Source organism: Chiloscyllium plagiosum, unplaced genomic scaffold (genome assembly GCF_037043375.1).
Source record: "Chiloscyllium plagiosum isolate Xiang-an unplaced genomic scaffold, Cpla_swu_hap1 HiC_scaffold_26, whole genome shotgun sequence".
NCBI classification, from domain to species: domain Eukaryota; kingdom Metazoa; phylum Chordata; class Chondrichthyes; order Orectolobiformes; family Hemiscylliidae; genus Chiloscyllium; species Chiloscyllium plagiosum.
The window spans coordinates 3,822,326-3,845,725 of record NW_028270164.1 but is presented as its reverse complement, the minus strand read 5'-3'; the positions used below and the strand labels follow the sequence as shown (position 1 = coordinate 3,845,725).

Below are 23,400 nucleotides of genomic sequence, written 5' to 3'. Positions count from 1 at the left end.
CATCATCACAGGGGTCTTGGAACCAGGCAGAGGCACCCCTTCGTTCTCAGTGGGACGAGAATCAGGTTCCTGGGGTGACAAGCTGGTGCCTTAGCCAGTTTAACCTGATGAGCCACCAGAATGAAGCATGGTTCTGTAGTGCAGTGCAGCTTGTTGAGAATTGATACCCTTCTGCTGAGAGAAGCCATGGCTTATTCCCTGGATTGTAACCTGGGTTTGGGACGTGGGGCTTTTCACTGACCAGACTCCGACCCTTCCTGGCAGGTGTGCAAACTCCTGACCACTGCCTTCTATTGTTACGAGGCACTGAGCCCCAAGCCTATGCTGCTCAGAGGAGCTGTCAATCGTTCAACTTGTTGATTTTTATCTTTCCTTTGAGATGTGACTGGCCCCCCCTCAGGAGACAGCTCGGCGCGACAGAGCCCAGCCCTACAGCACAAATCCATGGCACGGACCCCAGCAGTATCCAGTCCAACGGCTGACAACAGGTGAGCACACAAGGTGGCTATAAGGATGTGCTAACTGGGTGCTGGTAAAGGCCAAGAAGAACAAAGGGTTTGATGGTGGTGAGGGAGGAATGGGGATGCACGGGGGTGGGGGCTGATGCTGGGAGAAAGCCTTCAGACACTATTTTACTGAAGCAGAAGTTGGGTAAATGAGGCTCGTCTCTAATGTCTCCTGTGATTGTCCTTTCCATTTCCCTGGTAATGGGGGGGCGCGGGTACGAAACAGGAAATTGTTGATGCCGTGGTAAATGTGTGTGGGAAAGGAAGGGCCTCATAAGCGCTTTGTTTAACAGTAAGACGGATGGAGATGAAAAGAGCAGTGGACAGACTGCAGGATGTGACTATGTGAAGCCTCCAGCTTTGGACTACAGACAGACTCCATCTGAGCAATACCATCAGCCAACAGCTGACAGAGAGACGCGGGCTGCAGGCAGCAGGCTCTCCCAGGTACGGCTAAAATTGTTTGCTGTAATGCAGGTGAATGAGGGAAGTTTTTTCAATGTTTGAGGCCTCTGTAATATTAAGCACTTCCTTCCAAATTCTATTTGCCCATGACCTCCCCAAGCTCTTCTGCTCAGAACATAGGTAACTGCATCTGGGTTGGCACGGTGGCTCAGCGGTTAGCATTGCTGCCTCTCAGTGCCCGGGTCCCAGGTTCAATTCCAGCCTTTGCTGACCAGCTGTGTGAAGTTGGCACATTATCCCCGTGTCTGCATGGGTTTCCTCCAGGTTGCTCCAGCTTCCTCCCATAGTTCAAAGATGTGCGGGTTGTGTGGATTGGTAAATGCAGGGTCAGCTCTGGGTAGGATGCCCTTTGGGGGGTCAGCGTGGCCTCAATGGGCCAAATAGCCTGTTTCCACACTTAGGGATTCTATGAATTCATCACTTTTGGTATATTCAAGCCTCCAAGTCCTTTATTTTGCATTGTGCAAATATGATTCTTCATTGAAATTGCCCAAAGGTTCAAAAGAAAGGAAGTTACATAAATTCTTAAATCCCTGGTTAGTTCCCAGTTGGAGTATTGAGGTAATTCTTGGCTCCATACTTTAGGAATGATTGGAAAGGTGCAGAGGAGATTTTATTTGAAGGGTGCAGTGATTCTGTGGGCATGTTTGTATGTTTCCTCTTGGAGGAGAGAAGGTGAAAGGGTTTACAGAGAATGTTCAAATCATGAAGTAATTTCTAAAGAATTTTAAATAAGGGAAGCTATTTCCACTGGAGGGAGAAAACAGAATTAGTGGAATTGGTTAAAAAATTGTAGTGAGTCATCGTGTCTTGGAAAGTACTGCATGTAAGGATGATTGTGAATTATATTATTCAAAAGGAATCAGGATAAATGTTTTCTTTCAAGGGGAAAGAGCAGAGAAGCTGCACTAATTGAATAACGCTCTTGAAGACAATGGGCTTTAAGATTAGAATAGATTAGATTCCCTACAGTGTGGAAACAGGCGCTTCAGCTCAACCAGTCCACATCGACCCTCCGAAGAGTAACCCACCCAGGTCCATTTCCCTCTGACTAATGCACCTAACACTATGGGCAATTTAGCATGGCCAGTTCACCTGACCAGTACATTTTTGGACTTTGTGTGGGAAAAAACTGGACCACCCGGAGGAAACCCATGCAGACACGGGGAGAATGTGCCAACTCCACACAGCTCGTCGCCAAAGGCTGGAATCGAACCTGGGACCCTGGTGCTGTGAGGCGATAGTGCTAACCACTGAGTCACTGCCACCCCAATCACCTTGTGCTCTTAAATTCTATTTTAACCACGATGCAATATTTAATGAGAACTTGTTAGCACTGGAACAATATTTAGAACATTAAATTCAAATGCCAAACACTACTTATAATTTAATTTTACTTTTGAAAGTTTTTCTCCTTAAATCAAGTTGTCAAAGCGATTGTGAAGCTGTCAGATTGTCATAAAATCCACTACTTCCCTAATATTTAAAGAAAGGAAATCCACTGGCCTTGCCTACTCCTGGCATTACATGTGATTCCTGTGCCTCGCCTGAGGTGTTTGACGTGTAACTGCACTCTCAAACGGCCTAATGGGCAGTAACTGCCACTGATAGCCATGTTCTGAGGGTGTTATAGTATTTTAGTCTGTGTTTTAGCTGCACTGGCACCACCCAGTGAATTACTCCTACTCCAGGGTTTCAAGACCTTGTTATTTGTTTTCATCCTCTCTCTAATCTTTTGTGTGTTTCCAAATAGAACTCTGATTGCTTCTCTGTGGAACTGGAGAGGGGTCCCCGAGGGTTTGGCTTCAGTGTTCGTGGAGGCAAGGAATACAGCATGGGCCTCTTTATACTCCGCCTGGCAGAAGGTGGTGCTGCATTACTCGATGGCAGGATCCATGTAAGTGTCCCCTTGTTAGTCTGGCCTAGTAATGGAGGAGTGGGGTAGGTCATCATGCCACTTGCTGTGTTTTGTGGCAATGGCATTTTATGGTAGTCCATTCATTGAGATGGTTTTACTATGGGATGGGAAGAGAAACAGATCACACCCCTCATCACGTGAACAAAGATGGGGTTTGGTGTGAGGAGACATGAGGAAGATGGCATAAAGGGAATCAAAGTGTGAAAAATGATTTGTTTTTTTAATGGGACGTTTGCAGCGCGCCCTGCCTCACTGTCTAGCAATCTCCTTCTCCCACCTCGACTGAGCTGCCCCTCCGTTCCCTTGATGCCTCTCCCTTTTCTTGCCCCCATTCACAACAGCCCCCAGTTGCCACAGTCCAAGATGTGATTGTTTTTTCTCCTCCTTCTCTTGCAGGTCGGTGACCAGATTGTTGAAATTAATGGCGAATCTACTCAAGGGATCACACACAAACGAGCCATCGAGTTGATTCAGTCTGGAGGGAGGAGAGTGCACCTCGTGCTGAAGCCAGGCATAGGTCAGGTGCCTGACTTTGGTGGGTTTCCCTATGAATCTTAATTTTTCAGACCAAATTCCTGTAATGTGTTAAGTGATGGGCATTGGGAGTGGTGAAGAGAGTAATAGTGAAGCAGTAATTGTGCCCCTTTTGCAATTCAAACCCAGTTCCTGAAACGGGGCTGAATGCTGTTTCCTCTATGGCAGTAATTTCTATAAAATTCTGTTTGAGACCTCTCTGAATCACTGCCCTCCCTCTACCCCTTCCCCGCCCCGGTCTGCGTGTCTGTCCGTCTCTTCAACCTACTCTTGGCCACTGGCTTTGCAGAAATGTAATCTTCTGTGGAACTTATTTTTTATTCTCATAGTTACATTTAGTCCTAGGCTTCTCCCTCCTCCCCCTCTCTAGGAATGGCACCTTGCAGCCTCTCCACCTGTACGACACACGAGCAGCGTTGAGGCTTCCCATCTCCTCTCGTCTCTCCTGGGACCTGGTAAATCTGCATGTCTTTTACTTGGTTTTATTCAGACTTTCAAAACCTTATTTTTGCAATTTTGATTCAGTCATGAACCTTGCTCTTTTTCCCTCCCTCCCTGACACCTTTTTGGAGGGGGTGGGGGGATGTGGGTTTTCGATGGTGACAAGCAGCTCTCACCAATTGTGCAGCTTTGAATTTAACCACAATTTCAGGATTTAATATGAGCACTGGCCAACTTGGAAATTCTGAAATTGTGGCTTGAGGTTTCATATTGTGTCAGGTCAGTGACTGTGAGATGAATCTGAACTGTGGATCTGTCAAAACCACCATCCCTAACCCCTCATTTTCCTTTTTATTCTTTCACTTGTTTTCCCTTGCATGCCTCTCACTGTTTCTCTCTTTCTTTGCCTGTGCTCATGGTCACTCTGCTTCTCTTTCTTGCTTGCTTGGGCTCCTCTTCTCCCTCATCCCCACAGCTTTCTAGTGGAGCTCTGCTGATCAGTTTGAAACTCCCGAGCTGATGATTTCTAGTGTCATAGTTCAGAACTCCAGTCAACAATCTAACTTGGCTAGAGTACAATTCGCACATTATGGACCACACCCTGACCCCTGGATGTCCCAAAGTACTTTGCAACCAGTAGAAGACACTTTCTTGAAGAGTGATCAATGTAGTAATTCAGGAAATGCATCAGCCAGTTGTGTATAATACGGTCCCACAATGTTTTTAGTGATGTTAACTGAGAAATAAATGGTAGTCAGGGTTGACCTGTTCTTCAAAGCAATGATGTGGCATTTTATCTCCGTTGAAACCAAAGTGGCAGCAGCCAGAGTAGATGGAAAGATGTTTCCACTTTGGGAGGCAAGACCTCAGCAAAAAATACAAGTTAGTCACTAACCAATCTGTTTGGGAATCTAGAAGAAGAACTCCTTTATCCAGTGAGTGGTTAGACTATAAAATGTAGAAGTAGGCCATTCAGCCCATTGATTCTGCTCCAACACGGTGGCACAGTGGTTAGCACTGCTGCCTCACAGCGCCAGAGACCCGGGTTCAATTCCCGCCTTAGGCGACTGACTGTGTGGAGTTTGCACGTTCTCCCCGTGTCTACGTGGGTTTCCTCTGGGTGCTCCGGTTTCCTCCCACAGTCCAAAGATGTGCAGGGTCAGGTGAATTGGCCATACTAAATTGCCTGTAGTGTTAGGTAAGGGGTAAATGTAGGGGTATGAGTGGGTTTCGCTTCGGCGGGTCGGTGTGGACTTGTTGGGCCGAAGGGCCTGTTTCCACACTGTAATCTAATCTAAATCTAAATCTATGTCATGGTTGATCTGATTAATCCTCAGCTCCACTTTCCCTCCTTTTCCCTACAACTCTTGATTCCTTTGCAACTTGAAAACTTCTGTCAGCTGTGAATGTACTTTATGATCCAGGTAAAGAATTCCACAGATTAACTCTGAGAAAAAAAATTCTCATCTTTCTTAACTGGGTGACCCATTACTCTGCAGTAATGCCCTCTGGGTGACCCTTCACTCTGCGATCATGCCCTCTGGGTGACCCTTCACTCTGCGATCATGCCCTCTGGGTGACCCTTCACTCTGCGATCATGCCCTCTGGGTGACCCTTCACTCTGCGATCATGCCCTCTGGGTGACCCTTCACTCTGCGATCATGCCCTCTGGGTGACCCTTCACTCTGCGATCATGCCCTCTGGGTGACCCTTCACTCTGCGATCGTGCCCTCTGGGTGACCCTTTAGTCTGCGATCGTGCCCTCTGGGTGACCCTTTAGTCTGCGATCGTGCCCTCTGGGTGACCCTTCACTCTGCGATCATGCCCTCTGGGTGACCCTTCACTCTGCGATCATGCCCTCTGGGTGACCCTTCACTCTGCGATCGTGCCCTCTGGGTGACCCTTTAGTCTGCGATCGTGCCCTCTGGGTGACCCTTCACTCTGCGATCGTGCCCTCTGGGTGACCCTTTAGTCTGCGATCGTGCCCTCTGGGTGACCCTTTAGTTTGTGGTCATGCCCTCTGGGTGACCCTTTACTCTGTGGTAATGCCCTCTGGTCCTAGCTTCTCCCACAACAGGAAACAACCCCTCCACATCTAGCCTGTGAATCTTGTGTGTTTCAAAGGATGTAACATGTTCTTCTTTACTCCTGTGAGTACAGGCCTGATCTGTTCAATCTCTCCTCCTGTGAGTGTTAGCATTGGAATCTCATTACCAAAAGGTGTGGCTGAAGTAATTACAAATACTTCATTTAAGGGGAACTATATAAGCCAGGAAGGGTGAAGAGTGTAGAAGGACATGCTGAAGGGTGAGTTGGGAAGGGATAGATAGAGGCTGCTGTGCGGCATGAGACCAAATGACCTGACCCTGTGCTGGAAACATACAGTGAGCAGATTGATCATCTGTAGTTGGGACTGACTGGCATCCAGCCTCATTCACACCGAAACATCAAACCATGTCTACGCACAACACTGCCTTCATTATTGTGAATTGACAGACGCAGGGTAGCCTGTATGTAAGCCTGTCCTGATGATAGGAAACTACTTGAGAGAATTAAAGTAAATAAAAGCTGTAGCATGACCTGGTAATCTAATAAGAGGTGCCCCATCAAGGGAGGTTATTAGAGGGCGACAGTCACTCTCCCCTTCCTTTAGAGCAAGAAGTCAGTGAGATAACTTGACCCTGTTACTGCTGCTCTGTCACAGTCAGCCTTGGCTATCCCCCATACTCTCAATGATCCTCACAACTTACACCCTATAAACTTGAAATTATCCATAACTCGTGCCAAGACACATACTCCCCTCATCTGTTAAACTCACTGAACTGCACTTACTGCTGGCCTGACAGTACCCCAGTTTTAAATTCATTTTAAATCCCTTAACAGACCTGTCCTTCCTATCTCTATAACTTGTACACCATCCCTTCAACTGTATTAAATTACTGTATCTCTGACCTCAGCCTTTGGCTTGGGCCTTAGGTCTGGAATTACTTTCTACCCCTCTCTCTGTCTTGCCTTTAAGACCAATCAAAATTCTGTCACTTTTCCTGATATTTCCTTACGTGGCTAGTGACTAATTTCACCTGATAAAGTCCCTGTTGAAGAGCTTGGGACATTTTACTGCTTTAAAGGCACGATATAAATGTGACTTGTTTAGCCTCCAGCAGGTAGGATCGGTAGAAGGCAAACTAAATAAACCAGAAGTCTAAGACTTGAGTTGCTAATTTGAGATTTGCATTTGTACTTAATTCCTGAGGAAACCTGCTCCCAGCAGCCTACATTCTAACAAGGCAGTTATTGTTTACTGCTGAATTAACATGATCAGGTACATTGCAACTCTGAGAGAATCCTTTGTCCTGATGTGTGATTTTCCCAACTCTCCAAACCCCCTTGTTTTCAGCCGGTTCTCGTTGTAGGTGCTGTTGAAGTCTACTTGAATGATCGTTGTTTCACCGTACGCTGGCTGGATAGGACTGTTCAGTACATGCTTTAATGGGCCAATCTATTAAACATTGTAGCAGAAGACCATTCATTGACTCAAGCCTGTTGTGCCACTGTCAGTCCTGGCTGATCATCTACCTCAATGTCACTTTCCTAGACTCTCCCTGTTTCTTTGATGTCATTTGTTTCCTATTGATTTCCACCTTGAACATTCTCAATGATTGATCTGGGGTAGAGAATTCTGAATATTCACCACTATCTGAGTGAAGCAGTTCCTCCTCTTCTCAGTCCTAAATGGCTTGTTTTTTATTCTGAGACAGACCCTGGTCCCACCCACAGACAGGGGAAACCTTCCTTGCAGCCACTCTGTTGAACTCTGAGTTTTCAGTGTCCATGAGTTTCACCTCTCATTCTGTTCAACTCCAGACCATGCAGGCCCAGCCTCTTTAACCTCTCAAAGGCCAGTCCTGTGATGTGGGAGTTTGGCTACTGTGGAACACTGCCTCATACAGCTAGTCTCCTCTCTCTGATTGGGTTCATGAACCAATTGGTTAAAACATTTTGCCACCCTTTTCTGGTGTCAGTCGTGCGCTATATGTAGAAGTAAGATTCATCCATTTAATTTCCATCAAGTGGGATTGAAATACTTGATATGTGGAACCTCAGAGCCAAGCACCTCACCCATATAAACCATAGAATCTGTGATCTGCTCTCCTCCCTCTCCCCCTTCTCTCTCTCTCTCCCCTCACCCCCTTTCTCCCCATCTCCCTCTTTCATTCTCTCTCGCTCTCTGGCTCGCTCGCTCGCTCTCTCTATCTCTCTCGCTCGCTTTCTCTTCCCCCTCGCCTCCTCTCTGACTGAGGAGGGGTGCACTGTGTGAGGTAGGAAGGGGTTTGATATGCATGCTGAGATGTAGGGTGTATGGGATTATGCATCATGCAGGAGGGAAATGGGATGTGTGTAGTTTTTTATTCTTTATAGTTGATCATATTTGTTTTCTGTCTAGTGTGGAATAATAAATGCTTTGCTTATTTTCCAGACAATTGGGATACCCAGAGCACCCCATATACCAGCCTCCAGGAACTAAACACAGCTGCTGAAAACCAGCCATTGCCATCCAATCCACATCCCAGTCCCAACCCTCATCTCACTGACCCTGCAGAGACTTTTAAACATGAGAAGATATGGAGAGATCATGACTCGCCCACCAGTGCCCAGTGGGCACCCAGACCCCTGGCTGCCGACCCGCACTGGACACCGGCTAGAACTGCGAACCTCACAGGTGGTCAGAATGCTGAGGAAGGAGACGAGTCGGAAATTGTGAAGGACGGGGCAACAAAACCAGATGGAGAGAGTGGGCACAGTCCGAGGCAAGAGCGACTGGCCAGGAATGACGAGGTGTTGGCCACTGGCATCGAAAGCAGGGCCCTGAGCCCTCACAAACATGGCAAGAAGCAAGCTGCTGGGTACCGGGAGCAGTCAGCTAGCCCCAAAAAAAACAAGCAGCAAAGGAGACAGACACCAGATGCATCAGGAAGCCCAAGGAGGGGAAAGTTTAAAGAACAGTCGGAAAGCAACCAGGGCAGCTTCCGGGAAGTCGAAGCAAAGGAAAGGCCAGTAGGCGGTATGACTAGGTCACGGAGTCCAAGAAAGGCCAGCAGGAAGGATAGAGAAGGAAGTAGAGAGGAATTGGACAGTGTGACTCTGGGAGAGAGAGCTGAGAGCAGAGATGATGGGTCCAGCCTAGTTAAAGTGGCTCATTCTAAACAGGTGACTGACCAATCTGAGAGCCCAAACCACAGACACTGCAACAGGAGATATGCTCACCCACCCTCTAGCACTGTGGAGCATTTGGCTAGTGCCTCACTCCAGTGCACTGAGGGGTCCGGAAATACCAGTGACAGGCCTCAAAGAAAGAGACCCACCTCACATGTTGGGGGGCAGGAAACATTGCAACCTCCTGACCTTGGTCAGGGAGCAGGCAGAACCATGCAGGACAGCTCCCACTCTACAGCGATCGAACAACCTAGCGCCTTCAGCAAGAGTGATGATCAGTCAAAGAGCCTGGAACAAAGGAATGCAGAGCATGATATGGAGAGGCATGGTGAGGAAGTCCCCTCCATACAACACTCCAGCCCTGTGCCCAGAACTGGACCTGCTCCAAGAAAAACACAAATAACCCCTGGACCCTGGAAGAAACCAGATGCTCAGAGACCCATGTAACCAAAAGCAAACTTCGTTATATATGTTAAATTATTTTTATAAACTTTTGATTTCTGTTAAGTGTCAATTGCATCTTATTTAAATTTGAGTAGTGCAGTCAGTTTTTTGCATTGAAACATTTTAGTTGAAGTGAAGGATTTTTCAATTTGCTCCATTGTTTGGACAAACTTGTCTGCCTCATAATGGCAATACAGGCTGTGAGACACTCCTGTTTTTATGAACAGATGTTGATTGTGTGCAGTTTACACTTTGTACAACAGTGACCCATTCCTCATACTCTGGCACATTGTCTTTCCAATCACAGCGGTGGTTTCATAGTCCATACTCCCCGTCAGTGCCAGCTTGAACATCTCAACCATAGAGCCAGTGAGTCTTATGGCGTGTGAGCTATCAGAAATTTACTGTCACCAAATCTCTGCCTTTGAAATGAGTTATCACTAACTGGATGTGACGCTGTTGACTAGCGAGTGTTACACTATTTCTGTACAGGTTTGCAATCAACACAGGTTAATGAACTGAACACCTTGGACACCACCCCCATGGCCACTATTTTTTGTGTTACATGGGCCTTTAGCTTTTATTGTCTGTGAATGCCTTTGTGTTCAAAAGCCTGTCTCACATGCTGTGTCTGCTCTCAAACAGCTCACTGTCACACTGTGCATGCATTGCTCTTTGATGTTTTCTAATACTGTACACAAGAAATTTCTTGCAGTTAATCTGGTGCAGTATTCTGACCACCAGAGATTTAGGACTCCTGTCTCCTCTTTGAGTTCTGTAATGTTATCGGGTTCTTCAAGTCCAGATTATAAACTGCTATTCATTGGGTTCTGTAACTTGTTTTGTGTATGTTTCATTAGACTACCAATCAGTGTAAAATATTTTGTTTTTCAGTGATTTTGATGCAGTTTATAAACATCTTCAGTATTTTGAACAAATTCAGTTTTTTAAAAATTATTTTTATTCATATTTTGCATTTCCTGTGCCATTGTGTGTTGGCGTCTCATCATGTTCCTGTTTTGTTTGATTTATGTCTTTTCTGTTCTCCACTGAAATCAGTGTTGTGGGAAACTCTCGACCTTAACTCATTGTCAATAGCAGCAATGGAATATTCTGGAAATGAGCAAGTCAGGTGATAGAATGGATTTCTTGTTTGTCACTTCCCTGTCTCTCTGAATACTTTGTGAAGCCTCTTGAATTTGCCTCATTTCCCAGCTTTCGTTCTGCAAGGTGCTCTCTCCAACCTCGAATCATGTTGCCATTTTTTATACCTTTACCAAGTCACTTAGACTGTCATCCAGGAATGTGCATTGGCCAAAACTGTATTCCATTACCCTGTGAACTGTCAACCCGCCAACCCTTTTTCTAAGAGTGTGTAGGAGATGGAACGGAGACCCTGGACTGTGTGTGGTGAAGGTGGAGTCTTGTGACTATTTTACTGCTGTATTTCATATTCTGTTCATGCCAAGAGTTGAACATTGGAGTCCACGCGAAGGTGGTTTGAAATTCCTCACAATTCATACACTGCTCAGCTCCAGTTTCCACCCCCACACTGTTGATGTCTCATTTTATTTCTTTGTTGGTGCAGTAGACTAACACACATTGCTCCCTCCCCAACATCAGTAATGTTCACAACATCTTGTAGACTGTACAGTACTCATGGCATGGATGCAGTCTTTGAGTAAAGCTGAACAAGCCTTGAGTGTGTTGGTTGTAAATTTTTATACTGTACAGTCTCTATAAATACTGTCATTAGGGCGAGATCTGTAAACCCTCATATTTTTTTAATGTATGACATGAGAAATGCAAATCCTTTGTCATGGTGTTGCACTGTAAAATAAACCTTAACTTTCAATCTCAGCACGTGTTTCAAAACTTTTGGTCAAGATGATGAATAATTATCTCTGCTACAGTATGCTGCATTTCCCACTCTAGTGGGACCATTACATGGCCTGTTTTGTTGTGTTAAAAACTCTATGTAAATGCAAGCTGTTTGAAACCCATGTGACTTGGTAAATTGAGTCAGAGTACTGCACCTTCCGTTCATTCTCCTAGTTGGGTCAGGGACGTTGTTAATAGCCTTGAGTCAGATTAATGTGAAAATCAAGTCTAGCAGAGGTAATTGAGCTTCACGTTCCTCTGTTCCCAAGTCCTCTGTTGTACTGTCTCAGTCCTCAAGTATCAGCTATGGGCTCCGCAAGGGACATTCAAAAAGTTCGAATCTCGCTCCAGCACAAAATCCAGGTTAGAGATTGATTTCGTTCAGTCCAAAATCGGTTTGCTTTCTGGAACACTTATTTCCATGGTTGAACTGGCCAATCACTCTGGGTCTTTTTTTTTAAAAAGAAAAAAAGTGCTGTTGGTTGTTTTGGGTCACTGGTGATGATGCTATATGTAAATTCAAATTCTTTCTTCACATTACAATGAAAAACTAAAATGAATGAATTGGATGTAAGCTTTATTTGGAAATAAATTATACAGTTAAATACAGCAGAAAAATAAATTGATCTAAAGAGTGCATACTGATCTAACTCCCTGATAAAATACATGATTTTAGCAGCAACATGGATATTATATTTTATTTTATAATGTCAGTCTTAAATTCCAGCTTTGCAGATGAGCATGGTAATCAGACCTGACCTGTACCTGGATAAGAGTTACAAGTTGAGGAAAGAGTTGGGTGATATTTTTAAAAAAAACAAAACGCTGGAAATCAAGTCGTCAGGTACCAGCAAGGAGCAGAGAAAAGCTGTTCATGATTCAGGTTGAGACCATCTTTCATCAGAACCAGAGAAAAGACTGAAATATAATCGAATTTAAACAACTGAGAGATGTTCTGCAACCACATTCATTTACTCTGATCTGTTGCAATTGTTTCTGTGTTACTGTTTGTAGCATCTGCTAGGGAGAAGGCTGGTGACAGTAGAAGAAGAAAAAAATACTAAATGGCTCCCTTGAGCTTACTTGACTGTTCCTGCCCTGGTGTCTCCCTCTCTGTTGTCCAGGGGGCCATGACCCATGCAGTTCAATAGGAGAACCTCCCCATTCCACACTCCCCAGCAGATTTGACAGTCTCCCATCTGTATGCACACATTTCTTCAGCCTCCTTTTCTTGTGACTCCAGTCAAAGCCCAAGGTCATTTAATCTTCCACAGCTGGGGAAAAGGAAAGAAATAGAGTGTAATTCACAAGTACTCAAAGAATCAGCAGCAACTGAGTGGGTGAGGAACTGGAGGGCTAAATGCCTTGCAGTCTAAGGGAATGGGGGCAGGAGAGAGCACCTGGAGAGGGTGGTCTGTGTTGACATTTGTTTGGGATGGGGTAACTCACCCTGAGGTTGAAGCCCAGCAGGTCACTGATGACTCCAGACACTGCTGACAGAATGACGACCCGTGTAATGTTGTACAGCAGAGGGTTCATAGTCAGTCCGTACACCCGGAATGGAGAGTCCAACTCCTGTGGGGGAAGGGAGAAGCACAGCACTGACCTGGTGGTGATAATGCTCCCAATTCCATCTGCACATCTCACCCAGACTTCTTGTAGAGAAACAGCATCCTCAGACACTTCCTGTAGCAGTCCATTATTCTGGTGAGCCAGTGAAAGCTAAACTACTGTTCAACTGTGTAAAGAATGACAGTATATTCGGCACTGTTCTTAACTAGGTAATTAATACTGGTGCTATCTGTCCTGGACAGCAAGTCCCCTCACAAATACCACCTCTGACAATGTGGTACCCACTCAGTATTACTCTTCCCCTCCCACCCCCCGGCAGTGTGGCATTCTGTCAAGTGAATGAGGGAGATGAAATGGAAGAAGTAATGTAGGAGAAAGTTTGAAAAATGGGACTTGCTCACCTTCAGTAATTTTGTGGCAAGTTTTAGCACATTGTTCACGATGGAGAGCTGTTCCTTCTTGTTGGGTTTCATTTCCATTTTTAAATACAAGTTGATCTATTGAAGGGAAGACGAGGCATTGATAAGAATTTACTGCAGACTGCCAATACAGCCCCATCCCTCAGAGCAAAGCCAATTTTGTTACCTTTCTGAACACTCGCAGCAAACCTGCTGAAATTATATAAACAATTCCTGCATGTCTCTATGACTCTGTGAGAAACAGTTGAGCTGAGCGGTATTAGATGGTCTAAGAAACAGGTAAAAATCCAAATAACTGCAGGTGTTGGCAATCCGAAACAAAAACCAAAATCGCTGGAAAAACTCAGCTGTGCAGAGAAATCAGTTAATGTTTCGGGTCTAGCTAACAGTCTCCCCATTAACAGGTTCTGCTGAATAAAAACATTAGGTACATACCTGTTCTGTGAGCAAGATGGAGACATTATTGTATTTCCTGCTGATCTCTGAGCCCAGTGTGACCAACCTTAGCAGGAAAATGGCCAGGGCTGCTCCCCAGATCAGTAGCTCCCAGTTATACAGAGAATCCAGAAAGCTCATGTGGCCATGAAGGATCTTGGAAATGAAGGAAAGAATTTTTGTGTTACGGAAATTGATTCTAATAAACCAATCGCTTCCCCACAAGTCAGGAATGTGACGGAATATTTTCCACTTGTCTGGCTGAGCACAGCTCCACCGCCGCAAGCAGCTCAAAACAGCCTGCTTGATTTATCTAAAAACGAAGGATGCTGGAAATTGGAAACAAAATCAAGTTGCTGGAAACACTCAGCAGGTCTGGCAGCATCTGTGGAGAGAAATCAAAGTTAATGTTTTGGGTCTGATGACCCTTCAGAACTGATGGTAGCGAGGGAAAAGGTTAGTATTCATGCATAAGATGTCACTGGACCTGAAATGTTAACTCTGATTTCTCTCCACAGATGTTGCCAGACCTGCTGAGCTTTTCCAGCAATTTCTACCCTTGATTTACACCCCACCCACAGAAATTTGCTCCTTCTGCCATTCATGCTTAGTAGTAGCAGTGTATAAGGTGCACTGCAGAAATTCACCAAAGATCCTTCACAGTTTCCAAACCTGTGACCGGTTTCACCTAGAAGGACAAGTGCAACAGATAGCGGCACCTGCGAGTTCCCCTCGAAGCCATTGTCGGTGATCACCTGAGAGGGTAGTCGGGGCTTTAATATATTTATCTTAACAATAGTAACTTCCGATAGTGGAGCAAAGCCTCAGTCCTCATCTTCTGCCAGTGCAGCGCTCCCTTGGCACTGCACTGTGGTCATAAATAAAAGCTCCTTCTTGCAATACATTCAGCACAACCTCTCATTAAGGCAACGTACTGGTGCTGCTGGTAATTTGGGCAGGAACTGGGTGCTTGGGGATAGTGAGATTAACGAAGGAGAGAGTGGTTACAAGAATGCAATGAAACAATTCAAGTGAAATCAGAAATGATGATGTTCTCTCTTCTTCAATAAATGGAAGGACATTCTGAATCTTACCTGGGCACAGCAGATGAAAGCGATGGACAGAGTGAGTAAGAACGCTGATGAAACAATGACATCAACCGAGCGTTGTGGGCCCCGCCTCTGTGAGAGTGAGAATGAAGTAAAAGGAGAAAAAGAGAAATAGAAAGAGTTTAGATTACTTACAGTGTGGAAACAGGCCCTTCGCCCAACAAATCCACACCGACCCTCCAAAGCGTAACCCACCCAGACCCATTCCCCTACATTTACTAGTTCACCTAACACTACGGGCAATTTAGCATGGCCAATTCATCTCACCTGCACCGGAGCATCCGGAGGAAACCCACGCAGACACAGGGAGAATGTGCAAACTGCACACAGTCAGTCGCCTGACCTGAACCTGGGTCTCTGGCACTGTGAGGCAGCAGTGCTAACCACTGTACCACCGTGCCGTTCCATCAGACGAGGAAGATGAAGTGTCAGAATGAGCAGAACAGTAAGTGGTAGAAAAGAGTTGGAGAGAGAAAGAGGGATGTTAATTATAGAATCCCTGCAGCATGCAAGCAGACAGTTCAGAACCAAGTCTGCACTGACCCTCCAAACAGCATCCCATCTAGACCTACCCATACCTTATCCCTGTAACCCTGCATTTCCCTGCCAATCCACCTAACCTACAAATCTTTGGACTGTGGAAGGAAACTGGAGCACCCCAGGGGAGATTGTAAGGAGAATGTACAAATTCCACACACTGTTGTCCGAGGGTGGCACTGAACCTGGGTCCCTGGCGTTGTGAGGCAGCAGTCTAACCACTGAGCCACCGTACCATATGTTGTTGACAAGACTGGTACAGATTAAGGTTTATGCGATGATTGCCCAAGAATTTCTTCGGAGTGGCTTTCTTACTACAGACACATATAAGTTATTTTAACCAGAACATGGAAATTCAGCTTCTCCTCCTGGTTTTACTTTCTATAATTCAAACTCTGACCATTACTTTTCTGATGGAGCCAGAGTGGCGTCAGTTGTGAGGGGACGACTTGCTTCTATGAACAGCACATTTGATCACTTTGCAGCTTCCCAGATATACACCTAAGGGACTATTGCTGTCCTCCCAATTGTCAAATTCTCACTCTCCAGGAAGATTCTATCCTGCCTCCAACTCTCTGACTTCCTAATCCATTCTTTTACTCTCATATCTCCATTCCTCAGGCATCTCCCCTCCCCACCCCTCAAATAGTTAGCTCCTCTTTCTCTACACGGCGTCAGGAAGGTTTGGTGTGAAAGGAGCTGAGGGAAATGGGGACTTGGGTCATAAATAACCAGAAAAATTAATTCATCTGGAAATAAAGCTCACATAATCTCCTCTCTCCCGTCTACTATCCATTAACTGAGACAGTTTCAATTAACCTGCTGTTCCAGTCTGTTATATGTGGCTCATTCAATGCTAAAGGCAATTGCGTTTTGACAGTACTCTGTATAATCATTAACCCAATGTAGAAAATAAGAGGTGATGATTCATTATTGAGACTGAGTCCATTGATCAACTTCACCCCAGTCAGTGTGTGTGTACCTGGTCGTTGGTTTGCAACCTTTTCAATTATTTCAATCTGAGCCACTGGGCTCTAGAATGATCTCCGGAACCTTGAGATTCATTCGACAGGGAGCAGGCCTGAGCCGCTTGAATCCAAGGCTGGTCACCTCACTTTGATTTGCTTCAGGCTCTTTCCTCGCTGGCCGAATGGCCACGGGGAATCCTCCAATCCCTTCTCCAGCCTTGACCGATGGATCTGGTGCACCTCCTCTATGGGTATTTGCTTGGTCCTTGCCTGTTACCCTCCTCACAGACTCACAGTGCTGTTGGTGAATCAGTGACAGTTCCCACCACCACCTCGAGGGGTAATTCGGGATGGGTAATAACGTTTGTTAGTGAATCTCACAACTCAAAAGCAAACTGAAAAGAATAATTAATTGCAGACTATTGTGGTGATACAGACACACCTACAGCACACAAATCGAATAATAGAAGCAGACAAAATGGGCTGAATGGTCTTAACAGAATTAAATCTCAGGCCATTCAGCCCATCATGCCTGTGCCTACTTTTTAGTACAGACATTCAATTAATTCTACTTTGCTGTTCTTATTCAATACCTTTATTAATATATTCCATTTGAAGGTTAATCCAATTCACTTTGAAAGTTATTGAATTAGATTCCGCTGCCCTTTCAAACAGTGAGTTACAGATCACGATGACTTCCTAGGTCAAATAATGCTCCTATATCATTTCTGGTTAATTTGCCAATCACCTGAAATCCAAATGTTCTGAATGCCCATCTCCTGCCAGCCGAGCCTGATTTAACAAACTGTGTGTATCGTACGATTCGATGAGTTCCACACTTACCTTCAGGTAGGAACGCAGTGACAGCCACATCTTAATGTTCTGCACCTTCTTCAGCCTAAAATGAGGGATCTCAGACTTACGAGCCTTCCTCGCTGATGTCAGATGGCTGAAGAGCTTGGCAAATAGGAATCGCTATAGAGACAGTGATGAACAAATTAAGGGTTTGACCTTACCTCAGAGTAGGCATAGAAGTACCAGCATTCAATGGTGTTACCATCACTGAATCCCCCACTGTCAACATCCTGGGAGTTACCACTGACCGAAAACTCAACTGCATTAGCCACACACAGTAACTACAAGAGCAAGTCGGACACTAGGAATCCTATGGTGAGTAAGGCTCTTCCTAACATCCCAAAGCCTGTCCACCATCTACAAAGCACAAGTCAGGAGTGTGATGGAATACTCCCCACTTGTCTGGATGGGGACAGCTCCAACAACACTCAAGAAGCTTAATACCATCCAGGAAAAAGCAGCCGTTTGATTAGCACCACATTCACACACATCCCCTTCCTCCACCACCAATACTCTCTATCCATAATTCGCAGAGTCATACAGCTTCGAAACAGACCATTAAGTCCAACCAGTCCATGCCAAACATAATCCCAAACTGAGCTAGTCCCACCTGCCTGCTCCTGGCCCATATCCCTGCAACCCTTTCTTATTCATGTACCTATTCAAATGATTTTTAAATGTTGTAATTGTACCCACATCCACCACTTCCTCAGGAAGTTCATTCCACACACGAACCATCTTCCGTGCAAACAATTTGCCCCTCATGTCTTTTTTAAATCTCTCTCCTCTCACCTTAAATGTATGTCCCATACTCTGGAAATCCCCCATCCTCGAGAAAAGACAACTGCCTATCTATACCCCTCATGGTTTGAAAACTTCTATCGGGACACCTTTCAATCTCCTACACTCCAGTGAAAAAAGTCCCAGCCTGTCAAGCCTTTCTTTATAGTTCAAACCTTTCACATGCTGATAAATCTCTTCTGAACTCTCTCCAGTTTAATAATTTCTTTTCTATAACTGAGCAACCAGAACTGCACAATTTTCTAGAAGAGGCCTTACCAATGTCCAGTACAACCTCAATGTAACTTCCCAACTCCTATACTCAAAAGACTGAGCAATGAAGGCTAAATGTCTTTTTTAACCATCCTGTCTATATATGATGCAAACTTTACAGAATTATGTGCCCGCACCCCAAGGTCGCTCTGTTCTCCATTAATTGTATAAGCCCTACCTTTGTTTGTTGTACCAAACTGCAATACCTCGAATTTATCCAGATTGAACTCCATCTGCCATTTTTCAGCCCATTGACCAATTTGATCAAGATCGCTTTGTAATCTCAGAAAACCTTCTTCACTGTCCACTATGCCACCAATTTTGGTGTCATCCCCAAACGTATTAACCATGCCTTTTAAATCCTCATCCAAATCATTTATATAAATGACAAACAAAAGAGGACCCAGAACTGAGCCTCCGACAATGCCGTCCAAACCCTCAACCACTCCCATCTAGAAGGACAAGGATCAGCAGATACATGGGAACACCACCCATGGTGTTCCTCTCCAAGCCACTCACTGTTACTGGGTCAAAATCCTGGAAATCCCTCCCCAGTGGCATTGTGGGTCTACCCAAACCGCACGAACGACAATAAAGGCAACAAGCAATAGGAACAGGAGGAGGCCATTTGGCCGCATGAGCCTGTGACACCATTCAATAGGGGACCTGATACAGGTGTATAGGAATGATCTGACATTCCTCATGTCCACATTCCCCATAATAAGGTTCAAGAAGAGAGTCCGCCAACCCCCTTGTCAAGGAGTAACTAGGGTCAGACAATAAATACTGGCCTCACCTACATCCCATGATCGGAAAATAAACGTTACAGAGAGAGTGTGCTGTCACTCACCTGTTTGTATGTTTTCTCTGCCACGCAGAGAATGAAGAAAACCATCCATGTCAGACAGAACCGTTCCATAACATTAATGAGCACCAGGCTGAGCAGCAGTCCATCAGGACTTGTACCACAGGCAACTGTCAGGAACTCCGAGACAGAAGACGACGCCAGCTGCTCAACGTCCTTGTGTTGGAAAAGGCGGAATGCGAAGGGCAGCAAGGTAAGGATCGTTGTCACCAAATATCCCAGGATGCGGTAACCATTCTCCTGCTCAAAGGTACTGGCCTGGAGAGAAGTCAGGAAAACAGCTGCCTGTTACAAAGCAGTGCAAGGCTGGGAAAGTGCGAATAGAAAATAATGTAGGGAAGGGTGCAGAGGAAATTTACCAGAATGGTGTTTGGGATGGAGCAGTTTAACAATGAGGAGAGGCTGGGTAAACTTGGATTTTTTTTTAGATCAGACAGCTGAGAGGAGACCTGATAGAGGTGTGTAAGGTCATGAGGAGCATGGACAGGGTAGATAGAAGCAGCCGGTCCCCTTAGCTGCAGGGTCAATAACAAAGGGGGTATAAGTTTAAGATGAAGGGGAAAAGGGTTAGAAGGGATTTGAGAATTAAGGTTTTCACCCAGAAGGTGGTGGAGGTCTGTCTGTGGGGGGGGGGCGGGGTGTGGGATGCGGTTAAAGCAGGAAACTTCATAATCTTTAAAAAGTACTTGGATGAGCACATGAAAGGCTTTCAGCCAAGTTCTGGAAAGTGGGATTAGTGCAGATAGGTCAGCACAGCCTTGGTGGATCGAAGGGCCTCTTCTGTGGCGTGTGACTATGATTCACACCGTATTACCTTCCCTGGGTCAGCATCCCTTATAGCCCACCAACCACATCAAAAGTCATCCTTAAAACCCCATAAGAGGTAGGAGCAAAATTAGGCCATTCGTCCCATCGTTTGCTCCACCATTTGAGCCTCCCCACTTTGCCAATACGACCTGTCCACCCACCTATCATCTGCAAACTTAACAACAATGCCCTCAGTTCCTTCATCTAGATTGTCAATGTATAATGTGGATAGTTGTGGTCCCAACACTGACCCCTGTGGAACTGCACTCGGCATGGGCTGAATGTAACACTGTATTCTGCATTCGGTTTGGTTACCCTGATGTACCAATGTAAGATATGATTTGTCTGCTGAGCATGCAAAACAATACTTTTCACTGTGTCTTGGTACAATCTCGCAACAATCATAAATCAAATCAAATCCTGAAAAAAGCCTCTTTATCTCCACTCTCTGCCTTTTGCCAGTCAGCCAATCCTCTATCCATGCCAGGACCATGGGGCTCTTAGGGAATAATCCGATGTATATCCAGCCTGGCTTCATCGCTGAAACTCTCCATCCCAGGTGACATCCTGGTGAATCTCTTCTGCACCTTTCCTCCTACTTTGGACCTTTCCCGAAAACCTACTCCATCTACTTTGCCCTTTCCATGTTTCCTGGAACCTTCCGGCTCCTATCCTCCCCTCCGCTTTCGCCCACTCTCCTCAGCTCTTTCCCCAACTCAACCATGACCATCCTCCAGCATGAGTCTTTACACCTCCCACCACCCCACCACCCCACTCTGAGTTCTCCCAGTTCTGGATTTGTCCTGAACAAATTACACTCCAAGCTAATTTCACTCCCGCGTCACAGTCCGCACCAATGTTGTCTTGCCTCGGAAAACGCACCTTCTTCATAATCATTTCACTGATCTCCAGAACTGACATATCAAACTTTTTACAGTCGTTCCCTTCCCAGACGATAGCACTGACCCGCTGGGAGGCTGTGCTGCTGCTGTACAGCCATTGTAAGTGGTTCTGGAAATAAAACACAGCAATTTTAGTTATGACAACTTTTAAAATTTATTCACAGGGTGTAAGTGTCGCTGGCTGTGACAGCATTTATTGCACATCCCTAATTACCCAGAGGGTAGTTCAAGGTTAACTACATTGCTGTGGGTCTGGAGTCACGTGTCGGCCAGATCAGGTAAGGATGGCAGTTTCCTTCTCTAAAGGACATTAATGACCCTAAAGGAAACATTTTATTTTCCCAAATAATGTTCAGCTTCTAGATTTTTACTGAATTCAAAGATCACCATCTGTATCTCTGGAACATTTGTTGGGTCTCTGGATTAACAGTCCAGTGATAACACCACCAGCCATCACCTCCCATCTCTGAAACTGTTACTGTCCAACTCTCTGAAATAAAGCAGGAACCTTCGTCAGTGGATAGGGAACGGTGCACAGGCTGGAGGAGGTGACAGAAATAGGGAAGGAGGTGTAGGGGTCAGAGGAGGGTATAGGGATAGGGAAGGAGGTGTAGGGGTCAGAGGAGGGTATAGGGATAGGGAAGGAGGTGTAGGGGTCAGAGGAGGGTATAGGGATAGGGAAGGAGGTGTAGGGGTCAGAGGAGGGTATAGGGATAGGGAAGGAGGTTTAGGGGTCAGAGGAGGGTATAGGGATAGGGAAGGAGGTGTAGGGGTCAGAGGAGGGTATAGGGATAGGGAAGGAGGTGTAGGGGTCAGAGGAGGGTATAGGGATAGGGAAGGAGGTGTAGGGGTCAGAGGAGGGTATAGGGATAGGGAAGGAGGTGTAGGGGTCAGAGGAGGGTATAGGGATAGGGAAGGAGGTGTAGGGGTCAGAGGAGGGTATAGGGATAGGGAAGGAGGTGTAGGGGTCAGAGGAGGGTATAGGGATAGGGAAGGAGGTGTAGGGGTCAGAGGAGGGTATAGGGATAGGGAAGGAGGTGTAGGGGTCAGAGGAGGATATAGGGATAGGGAAGGAGGTGTAGGGGTCAGAGGAGGGTATAGGGATAGGGAAGGAGGTGTAGGGGTCAGAGGAGGATATAGGGATAGGGAAGGAGGTGTAGGGGTCAGAGGAGGGTATAGGGATAGGGAGGGGGGAGTAGGGGCTGGAGAAGGGGACAGGGATAGTAAGGGGTGTAGGGGCTAGAGGAGGGGACAGGGATAGGGAGGGGTGTAGAAGGCTGGGGGTGTTGACAGAGATCGGGAGGGGTGTAGGGGCTGGAGGAGGTTACAGAGATGGGGGGGTATGGGGCTGGAAGAGATGATAGAGATAGGGAGGGGTGTAGGAGCACGGAAGTTTACACACTGTCGGGAATCTGGTGTCTAATCTACATCAACCATAAACCTATCGAGTGTAGAGACTGTTAAATTATATCATGATGATGCAGTGACCCAGTTCTGGAAAAGGGCAATGGATCAAATTTGGATTAACGCGAGATTCGGTTTTGTCCAAAAATCATCCCTTCCCAGTGGGATAACGGGAAATTTTAAAGGAAGACTTTGTTGGTTGCTCCGTGCTTAGTCAAATCTGCAGCTTGTATCTGACCATCACTTGTCATCTGACTGTGCCATCCATTGACAGAGTTAGAACACAGCAAGGTTGAATTCAGGCCTAGCTATGCCTCACCACTGGAGTTCCCGTTAAAACGATGTGAAACACCTGTGAACATAGCTAATAGATTAGATGCCCTACAGTGTGGAAACAGGCCCTTCGGCCCAACCAGTCCACACTGACCCTCTGAAGAGTAACCCACCCAGATCCATTTCCCTCTGACTAATGCACCTAGCATTATGAGCAATTTAACATGGCCAATTCACCTGCCCTGCACATCTTTGGACTGTGGGAGGAAACTGGAGCACCTGGAGGCGAATGTTGTTTCTCTTTTCAAGAAGGGTAATAGGGAAATCCCTGGCAATTACAGACCAGTCAGTCTCACGTCTGTGGTCAGCAAAGTTTTGGAAACAATTCTGAGAGATAGGATTTATGACTATTTGTCAAAGCATAGTGTGATTAAAGGCAGTCAGCATGGCTTTGTGAGGCTCAGGTCATGTCTCACAAATCTTATTGAGTTCTTTGAGGAGGTGTCAAGACAGGTCGACGATGGTCGAGCAGTGGATGTGGTGTATATGGATTTCAGCAAGGCATTTGATAGGGTTCCCCATGGTAGGCTCATTCATAAAGCCAGGGGATATGGGATACAGGGAGATTTGGCTAGCTGGATTCAGAATTGGCTGACTGACAGAAGGCAGAAGGTGGAAAGTATTCTGCCTGGAGGTCAGTGTTGAGTGGGGTCCCGCAGAGCTCTGTTCTTGGGCCTTTGCTCTTTGTAGTTTTTACAAATGACTTGGATGAGGAGGTTGAGGGGTGGGTTAGTAAAT

The 23,400-nt window shown here is 45.8% G+C and overlaps 2 protein-coding genes across 8 annotated transcripts in view; one reads left to right on the top strand and one right to left on the bottom strand.

The window, feature by feature from the left end:
• Positions 1 to 11,382, top strand: part of magi3a (membrane associated guanylate kinase, WW and PDZ domain containing 3a) — a 132,111-nt gene extending 120,729 nt beyond the window's left edge. For all 4 annotated transcript variants that reach the window (XM_043716342.2, XM_043716341.2, XM_043716340.2 and 1 more), the window contains 5 exons: positions 380 to 488; positions 800 to 953; positions 2,725 to 2,868; positions 3,286 to 3,424; positions 8,342 to 11,382. In XM_043716342.2, the coding sequence (XP_043572277.2) occupies positions 380 to 488; positions 800 to 953; positions 2,725 to 2,868; positions 3,286 to 3,424; positions 8,342 to 9,525 (1,730 nt within the window). In that variant the 3' untranslated portion in view covers positions 9,526 to 11,382. The remainder of the gene's footprint in view (positions 1 to 379; positions 489 to 799; positions 954 to 2,724; positions 2,869 to 3,285; positions 3,425 to 8,341) is intronic.
• A 581-nt stretch (positions 11,383 to 11,963) lies between these two features.
• The window catches only part of LOC122563028 (protein PHTF1), a 41,171-nt gene continuing 29,734 nt past the window's right edge, over positions 11,964 to 23,400 (bottom strand). For 2 of the 4 annotated variants that reach the window (XM_087973430.1, XM_087973433.1), the window contains 8 exons: positions 20,906 to 21,034; positions 19,202 to 19,474; positions 17,287 to 17,418; positions 14,924 to 15,010; positions 13,830 to 13,985; positions 13,377 to 13,472; positions 12,853 to 12,978; positions 11,964 to 12,677 (listed from right to left, as the gene is read on the bottom strand). In XM_087973430.1, the coding sequence (XP_087829556.1) occupies positions 12,660 to 12,677; positions 12,853 to 12,978; positions 13,377 to 13,472; positions 13,830 to 13,985; positions 14,924 to 15,010; positions 17,287 to 17,418; positions 19,202 to 19,474; positions 20,906 to 21,034 (1,017 nt within the window). In that variant the 3' untranslated portion in view covers positions 11,964 to 12,659. The other 2 variants (XM_087973432.1, XM_087973431.1) reach the window with 2 other exon arrangements.